At 43.9% G+C, this 9,891-nt stretch overlaps 1 protein-coding gene across 1 annotated transcript; it reads left to right on the top strand.

Annotated features, from left to right (window-relative positions):
* The first annotated feature begins 266 nt into the window (after nt 1–266).
* LOC147419751 (uncharacterized) lies at nt 267–952 on the top strand. Its single transcript, XM_086506085.1, has 2 exons — nt 267–581; nt 836–952. Exons 1-2 carry the CDS (start codon nt 267–269, stop codon nt 950–952), a joined length of 432 nt encoding a protein of 143 aa, XP_086362211.1.
* Nucleotides 953–9,891: the final 8,939 nt, after the last annotated feature.

The following is a 9,891-nucleotide window of genomic DNA, read 5'->3' as shown; positions in this document are numbered from 1 at the left end:
AAAACCAAGACAATATCAGACTGCAAGCAGCAGAATCATTAAAGTAGATGTCTCCAAATAGAAAGTCACCAGAAAGAAAGCATATCTTGTCAAAGGATACCAGAGACAAACTGATGACTAAAATATTGGAGGTCAAAGGCGTCAATGATATTTCGATTGAAAATCAAGCTGCCAAAAAAGATCAGCTACAAAAGATGGTCTCAAATAGCTTGGAATTTTTTAGGCCTGAAGTTGAAAGATACGACGACGATGCAACAGATGAGCCAATGTCAGAGGAAGTGGATGAAGAAATTATATGTGACCCAGAACCAGAACAGGTACGGGCAGTCAAGGACTTGCCACTGAAGATTTCAACAAGCGGAAATGTGGAATCAAAGATTCTACATAATAATGCTAATAGCACAGATAGTTCATCGCTAATGAATGTACCTCAGAATTCAACAAAGCCAGAGATCAAGTCTCAAAGCCAAGAAATAGACATCTCAATGTGTTCAAAGGCAGACTTGAATCAAAAGGCAGAGGCGGTCATAAAGTCAGATCTTAATATTGTCTCGCCAATGGAAGATGCCGCAGAACCAAAGGTGACACAAATCACAATTAACTTGAACAATCAGAAGCAAATGGTGCATCAATCACATGAAGCCTATCAAAAGACGTACAAACAGATCAATAAAGAGCAATGTGAACCAAAGGCCACTGTAAGCATTGCATATGGAGAAAAGAGTCAACATACTTTTGTCCAGCTATCTGCTGGCAGAGGAAATTAAAGACTCAAACATATTGTCAAAAATAGAGGCACAAAGGACTGTTAAAGTCATCTAAAAAGTCAGTTTAGATGCAAAACTCACCAAAGCATGTCATCCACAAGCAACGAAGTCCAACAAGGAAGTCACAAATGCAGCTACACAATCAATGCGAACAGCTGTGGATTCAACACCCCAGGGAAAGATAGACCAACAATCTAGACTACAGTATAAAGAGATCTTTTAGCCAAAATACCCAACCAGGAGTAAACAAAGACACAAGCAGCACATCCAAAACCTATGTTGCGGCCAATGACATCAATGTCAAAGATCCAGTTTGGGTAAATGATCCTAGTCCAAACAATTCAGGTAAACAAATGGGATGGATTGCCTCTCAGTACAGCTTAGAAGAGCAAGGCTATTACAGTGGTCAACCAAATGTTTGGTTACCTAAACCAAAGATACCAGGCTATACAGTAGCAAGTGGCTTCAAACCAAAACAACAAACAGGTAAATCAAGATCAAATTCAACTCAAAATAGGAGATCGAACAACAAGGCTAGAAACGGGTTCAAAAACGATTCTCATTCTAAAAGGCCTACATATCTTCAAGGGAATTTACCAACCGTGATTCCCAAAAAAGGCACGGAACAGATACAATCGAATACAAAAGTACAGACAAAAACATTTTTGCCATCAAATATACTTCAAGCGAAGGGATATTACAAAGGAAGAAAACAAATCTGGCTACCCAAGGCACCAAGACCAAATTCTACACAACTTGAAGATACTTACAGCTACTACAAACACCGACAGATCAAGGATACAAGTACAAAAGTCAATATGTCGTCTGTAAAAATAAGCCAACAACAAATAGTGGATACATATGGGTGCCAAATCAGACAAACATGCAGAAGAAGATTGAAGTCATCTACAACTTCCAACAAAAAGAAACTGGCCAATCTTCTCAGATGATGAACCAAAAGTTAAAACAAGGAATTTTGACAACCAAGGGCACCCAGGTATGGCGGAAAAAACATACTTTGCCAATATGGTCCTTTAATAACCCTCTTTTTGAGGATCTGACTCGGATCTGAGCTCTAAATGTCTAGATATATACTTTGTTGAGAGCTCAAGACAGTAGTAGTCAAGTCAAGTGAAGTCAAAAAAAAAAAGAGACTCAAGAGTCAGGCAGCTGAGCCGATAAATGAGCAAAGCGTTAGACCTAAGCTTCAAGTCCTAATATTTTTATGTGATCTATGAGTCTAGCTAATTAGGCTACAGCTCAAGCTGGAAGAGTTGAGCGTAATTATATCAAGTCGCTCATTCTCGATAGGTGAGCATAGTCAATGTATTATTTCAATCATAGTGGAGAGGCGAAGTGTTCAAAACAAAACACACACGCACCTGTGCACATTAGGAGAGTACGAACCATTGCATCAAACGCCCTTCTCAAGAGTAGTGAAAGCTAGTAAAGTGAATTTAATTTGCATTAACTCTGCGGAGCACCCATCAATACTCTTCTCTCACACAGGATAATCTTACCCATGCATAAATCTATGCAAGCATATCGAATGTCCCATAATTGGACATTTGCATTACGCACTCTTTATTGTTCCACCCATGCACTCACCTTGTGGGTACATGCAGCAACAAAGCAACTCCAGACTCAAGGCAGATCATCGACCCTTTTAAAGGGACAGAAGGCTTAAACACTCAAAACAGTCCCTAAACACCCATCATTGTATATTCCCACTCAAAACAGTCCCTAAAATAGTCCACTCAAAACAGTGGGCTTATTTATATAAGCCCACTCAAAACAGTCCCTAAACACCCATCATTGTATATTCCCATAATAAGATCACATACCTTTGGGCACTTTTTCCCATGAGGTTTTTCCCCATTAATAATCCAGGGTTTCCAGACCCTAACGTAATATACCTAGCTTTTATTTTGCTTTATTCCCATAATAACTCAAGCCAATTGCTTTTACTTGAACCCAAATGCCTAATCTCATATTACACCAACAAGTCAACCCAACGGCTTACAGCTCTTCAAAACAACATTCACCACCAATTTCAAATCTCTCCTGTGCCAACAAGGCAGCGCACGAGGACGTGCCCTGAAATCGGATGGGGGGAGTGTTTGGCGGCTAAGTCAACAATGGCCAAACGGACCAGTCAAAGATGCTATTTACTATTTTTATTAAATGCTAACGAGGCCAGATGATGCGGATACGAAGTAAAGATGAAGATGAAGCAAATACAAGCAACAGATGCAGAGAAGAGTTGGAATTGATGACTATCTATGGAGTTACGGTCACAATTGACAGTCACTTAAGTTTTAGGATTTTCCGTCAAATGACCACAAATGCGGGTTGTAATTATGTTTTGGGCTCATCAAGAGTTCCAAGTTGTAAACATTGAGCTATATTTAGATCCTAGGCAGTGCAGATAGAGATTAAGTGAATTTGGCCATTTGGGTGCCCAGCCACTTCTAAAAAGCCTAGAGAGTATATAACTCAAAACACACAATGTGAAAGGGGATTCTTACTCACTTGAGATAAGCTTTGTGAAGAAGTAGATGGCTATGGAGTTCTTGAGCTTTCTACACGCGTGCATGGACGATTCGGCCTCATGCCAATAGCTAAACTCTAACCTCTTCTCTCTCATTTGCTCATGGTGTAATCAATGCTTGATTAATAAAAGATTAGTGGATGATTTGTTGATTAATCTCTCTCTTATTCATATTTCCCTCTTGTTTAAGCATGCTACTAAGTGTGTGTAGGCTTGTGTAGAGTGTTGGTGCCCGGTGTGGTCATTCTAAGCTATTCTATGCTCATTGTGTGCTTAATTAGAGTTGAATTAGTAATTGATTAGAGAGTAGTGTGTGATTAAGCTTGTGTGTGAGAGATTAGGCCGAATGGTAGAGTAAGTAGTGTGCGCACTCCTCGTAGCAACATCATACCCTCTCCGTAGCTTTCTTTGTGTGTAGGTTTCACCTTCTAATCCTCCATTTGGCACTCACAAGCCACTTGTGTGTTTCCATGCCCTAGCTGGATCCTACTCCTCGGATTGACATTATGTTGATGTCCTCCCTATGCTAGGATGACGTTGGAAAGGGGGAAATGGGAAAACCACCAGCACATAAACTCGATGCCTCTATATAGCTCAGTGATCTCACAGCACCCCTATCCCCTAGCAAACACACACCATGATACACAATCTGCAAACAGCTATTGTCCAAGCCCAATCCCGACCAACCCCGATTGCACACACACAATCACAAAGCATATCATCATGGTTTCCACATTAACCCTTCAGTGCACCTTTCTCTATATATTGATCGATCACCTCGGACCTTTACAAAAAACTCTAGCATACACCCGGTCTATGCCAAGTCAACACCCACTTTTGCATACTCGATATCCATGCAAGGAATACTTACACACACATGGCAACAAACAAATGAGTATAAGAGCAAGAGGGCAAGAATGTTCACTTGAACAATAACATTATAATAGCTTATGGTGACACTAATGCCATTAGCTTCATTTAGAGAGTATAAGATGCAGCCCTCTACTGCAATCGATTCCCCGTCTGCAGTCCTCAACACCTCTTTTTGGCCCCCGTGTGGCTCCCACTGAATATGGCAGCCCCTTCCACACCTTTGCCCCTTGTCGATGGCCTTGTAATGGCTATTGCCCGCATAGGAGCAATAGGCATTACGGGAATGATTACCCGCAACTACATTATATGAACATCAACATATAAAAATGACAAGAGAAGGAAGTACACAGTACACAGGCCCAGAATACCTCTTGCTTCATTCATTTGTATTCCACACATAGAGTTACAACAGTAGTTGCCATGAATATCATAGAGATTGGTTAAGTTACATCAAAAGACAGGTATGCCCCTCCATATACAACCGCTGCTCCAACGCAGATCGGGAACGGTGCACACACTCCTGTCCCATGATATCCTGTGAAGAACTGCCGCTACGGCCGCCGCATACCGCATACCCCTGATCCGCAGTGTCCAAACCTCCGCAGGACCGCGGGATCGCATGTGCGGATAATGTCGTAACACGTGGCACGCACGGTGGATTGCGCGAACCCACACTCAGCCCCTCTGGTTGGAAGGTTCCGGTGGTTGCTCTGCACCCTACTCTGGTGAAGAGGAAATATCAATATAGCCAAAGCCTCTAAAATCTGCAGTATGTGCCCGATAGACCTCATCCAAAAGACGTGGATCTATCTCAATATGTTCCAACCAGGGAGCCCGAGGAATAAACTGCGTTGGCAAAGAAATAGATTGAGGCGCCTGTGGTAGAGGAGCAAGAGGTGTATGTAAGGGATAATAGCGAGAAAGGTATCTATTAAGAGAAGACCAAAATGGAGGGCAAGGTGGTAGACTGAGAGAAAAAGAATGAGCTAAGGTCTCCACCCAAAAACAGACCCTGCGTCGCTCCTTACGAAATCGACGAATCATTTCTACAAACGAGATACATGAGCCTGGGATTCAGCATAATCCTTTGTAGCTTGTGCCAAATCAGCAACATCGAAACCCTCGGGAACAACACTTTTACCTCTGTCAGTGTTGGATGACTCGGGGTGTTGCACCACAACCTGCTGAGTGGATGGTTGTGCTCTCACCTCAGCAGCCAAGCGTGTGCTCTAGTTTTGTAGTTGATTATCCAAAAAAACTTGGAGATCTTCTTGCATCTCCACTGCCAACGCATCCAAGTCATTCATATTGATCATTACATCACCAGGGTGCGAGGCTAAGTAAGAGGCTAGGCTATGCTGCGTTCTCAACTGAAGAAGTTCCTGTTGAATAGAGGCCACAAACTCAGCATTAGCCCCTCGTAACATTTGTATTTATGCCCCTTGTTGGCGAGTTGTTACAGTCAGCTCTTCATTTTGAGTGGACAACTCGGCAATGCGAGTCTGCGAGGCCACTACCTGTGCTTCCAGCTCATTGACTCTTCCCTCTGTGGCGGGGGCTGGCCAGGCTGCACGAATAGACTCTACAAGTCTTCTCAAAAAAGTGCCACATGCCTGTAATTGGTCAGCGGGGGTCGCTGTTGTAGCCTCCCAAGGTAGCGTTGCGGGAAGAGTACCTCCCGTCGAGGAAGCCGCATTGGTAGCACCAGAAGTTTCTGGTTGAGTGGGAACATCCACAACCGGAGAGCCCGGCCTCAGCGGAGTAGCACTGCCCACTCTCTCCTGCATTCAGCGGCGCCAACGAGCCACCGCAGAATCCTCCGAAAGAAGAGATGTCGTCGTCGGAGGTGGTGTAGAAAATTGATGTTCCTCCCTGCCGCGCTTGCAGCTTGCTGATCCTGCACCTGTAGTGGCCATCTCTTGGGATCCAGAGGATACCACTGCTGTCGATGGACCAGTCAAATTCCCAGTGCCCACATGTTGCTACTGTGTTTCCCTCTCAGCCGGCACTGCCAAGCTTTGCGTTTGCGACAGAGGAGCATTAGTGCCTTGGACCACCAAGCGATCATCTTCAAAGTGGCAGAGAGGACGCAGGGCGAGAGGAAAAACTTCTCTTAAAGGAAAAATCAATGTGAGCAGTTGGCCAACCTTTGTATCGGTTGGGGTATTCCTCCCCAACTGTGCCATCACTCTTTGGCACTTCGCTAGCAGCTGACCATCGCTGCCCAAGCTACTGGCCCAAAGTTGGCCGAATGCAAAACATTTCTTGCTCGGGTCAAAATGGTATAGGTTTTGGCTTGCAGCCAAATCGCCTCGAGAAACCATGGATACGCATCCCTGGTCGCTACATCTGACAACCCTGAAAGATTATACTCGCCTTTGACTTTCAAACCAAATTCTTGCTCTACATCAGCAGCAGGGATCACATGAGAGGCGCGCACCACGCCATTGTTGGGCAAACAGCAACACCTTGAGACCCTTTCTGCTGTCAACTGAATCTGCTGATTATTCAGCACCACCATATCACCAGCAACGAGTTGCTCAATCAAACCTACTGCCTGCGGGTGAACTGGGATCCCTTGCCAATCCAGGTTGGCGAACACACGCAGCCGCAAGTCTTGCAGCCATGCATCCACTCGTCGAAGCGATAACTGTTGTACAGGCGTGAAAGGAATACATTGCAGGAGAGAAGCTGTCATGGTGGCAATGAGATGAAGGAGCAGAGAGTATGGAACTAAGAGCGCGCGACACACTAAACAAGAGAAACACAATAAGAATCGTCTGCATGTAGTAGTAACCTTTCCACAATGAGTTCCCAAAATAGGGCGATCCACAGTGTCGCAACCATCATAGATCCTTTCACGATTTCCAAGATTTCATGCAAAAGAATCCCCAATCATGATTAGGGTGGCTTCCGGCTCTTGTACCATAGCAAAGGGGCACTGAATCGTGGTAGGTGAAACATAATGGCGTAGTCTGAAACCATTGACCGGTACAAAAATAACCTCCCCCCGTAAATCTATTCAGCCGCTCTTCGTCCAGTTCCTGCAAAACATCCAATCGATAAATCACAGAATCCTCCGGAAGAAGACGATCCACAATCAACAGCCGCATACTCGGAATCACATGCTCCACCGGAGTGATTGCCTCCATGCCAAATGCCAACTTAAAAGGAGTCAATCATGTTGCCACTTTATAAGCTGTTCGATAGGCCCATAAGGCAGAAGGAAGTTTCACATCCCAATCCATTCTATTCATATTCACCAACTTTGTTAAAATCCGAATCAATTGCTTATTAATTGATTCTGCTTGCCCATTCGCCTGAGGATAATATGGAGAAGATTTCCTGTGTAATACAAAATAAAACCGTAGCATTCTCTCCATCACCTTATTCAAAAAATGACTTCCCCTGTCACTAACCAGCTCAATAGGGCAGCCATATCTAGTAAAGATATCCTTATATAAGCATCCCGCCATAGAAACTACAGTGTTATCTCTCAAAGGCCATGCCTCCACCCATTTGGTAGCGTAATCCGTGGGCTGTCAAGATATACTTATTTCCTGTGTGAGCTGCCATTGGTTTAAAAGGACCAACAAAATCCAAACCCCACTTTTGAAAAGGCTCCAAAGGCAGAACTGGCTGAAAAGGCATTTCTGGACCGTTTGGTAGGTTGCCCCAACCGCTGACACACATCACACTGTTGCACCATAATCCAGATTGGAGAACCTTTCGAGCTGTGATAAATGTTGCAAAATGACCTCCCGCAATACCAATATGGACTTCCTCTAATACTGCTTCCTGCTCCTGTGGTAGCACACATCTGAGTAATACCTCTGCCACCGTACGATAATAGAGCTTTCCCATAATAATCTCAAAATTCCTGCTTCTAATAGCCATACGCTTCCTCTGATGGCTGGACAAGAAAGAAGGCATTTCGTCGCTGTCGATAAAATGAAACATCTCCTCATACCATGTCCATGGGATGCTAGGAATGACCCTTGCCCGTTGTGTGGAACTTTGATATCCTCTGCAGCTACTCCTGTTAGAAACAGAGACGCATCCAAAAATTCATCAGCTACACCCGTCGGCGGCTCTCCGGAATCTAACCTGGATAGGTAGTCAGCCACCGCATGTTGAGCCCCTGGCCGATGTATGACCTCAAAGTCAAATTCCTGCAGCAAAAGTACCCATCTGGCCAATCTTCCCGTCAAATTCTATTGCCTTACCAAGTATAAAAGAGTCAAATGGTCCACATGGAAGAAAAAACGTCGGCCCAACAGATAGTGCCGGAATTTCTTCACTGAATAAATCATCCCTAAACATTCCCTTTCGGTTACAAAATAATTTCTTTCTGCAGATGCTAATCGTCTACTGGCATAATAGACAGGTCGGAACCATCCTTGACTTTGTTCGTGCATCAGCACACTGCCAATAGCTCAATCCGAAGCATCCACAAACACATGAAAATCCTGACCCCAATTCGGTGCAAGCATAATCGGAGCTTTGGATAGCTGAAGTTTTAATCTCCGAAAAGCCAAGTCACATTCCCGTGTCCATTCAAAATCTATAAAAGGAGCTGCCTGAGTAATCAGGATTGCTAAATGCGCGACAAACCGCAAATGCCTCCCATGCCAATGAGCTTGTCCCAGGAAAATCTGGCACTGTTTCTAGTTCCGCGGTGGAGGCGCTTCCATAATTGCGGGAATTTTATCCGGATCCATGGAAATACCATCTTCAGAAATTATATGCCCCAATAGCCTGCCACCACTGCGAACAGCAAATGCACACTTTAAAGGATTCAAACTGAACTTCACCTCTCTGCATTTCATAAAGCATAACCGTAATTGCTTCAAATGCTCCAATTGCGCTCCAAAAACACTGAGATCATCCAGAAAAATTCTCATAAAATTTGTCAAATAAGGACCAAAAATTTGAAACATATCCCTTTGAAAAGTGGAAGGTGCATTCCGCAATCCAAACCACATCACTTTGCAGGCAAACACACCCCATGCGGTAATGAAAGCTGTTTTTGGCTGATCCCACAATGCCATTCGGATTTGATTATATCCACTAAATCCATCCAAAAAAGTATACATCTCATGTCCTCCTACATCATCCACAATGGAATCCAAAAATGGAAGAGGAAAAGGATCTGGAACAGTAGCTGCATTCAATTTCCAGTAATCCACACAAATTCGGATTTGCTTATTTTTCTTTGGTACTACCACAATTGGAGAAATCCACTCCGGATTATCAATAGGGGTAATAAAACCCACTTCCAACAGGCGATCAATTTCCATCTTAACTAGCTTTGCCACATTCGGATTCATCCTGTATGAGTGTTGCTTCACTGGCACCGCATTCGGTTTCAGATTGATCGTATGCTGATAAAACTTAGGATCCAATCCCTACATATCCGCATACTCCCATGCGAAAACATCCTTAAACTCTGTCAGTAACTTGATCAAATCATCTCTAAAACTGGCCTCCAGCTGCTTATTAATGTATATAGGCAGCGACTCCGCTTGCTCCCCAAGAAAAACCTTCTCTAATTCATCTTCTTTGACCCTTGTAATTTTTCCCATTTGCGCCTCAAACACTCATTCTTGCTGAATCACGTCCTCCAATGATTCAAGACTTGGAAGCACCTGTTGTTGCTTCCATATTCCTGCTGGAGTTCCTGAAACCCCCACCGACTCC

This window comes from Adiantum capillus-veneris, chromosome 29 (assembly GCF_014529385.1).
Source record: "Adiantum capillus-veneris isolate H3 chromosome 29, ASM1452938v2, whole genome shotgun sequence".
In the NCBI taxonomy this organism is placed as follows: domain Eukaryota; kingdom Viridiplantae; phylum Streptophyta; class Polypodiopsida; order Polypodiales; family Pteridaceae; genus Adiantum; species Adiantum capillus-veneris.
The sequence above is the reverse complement of the archived record's forward strand: the minus strand, read 5'-3'. Positions and strand labels throughout refer to the sequence as shown.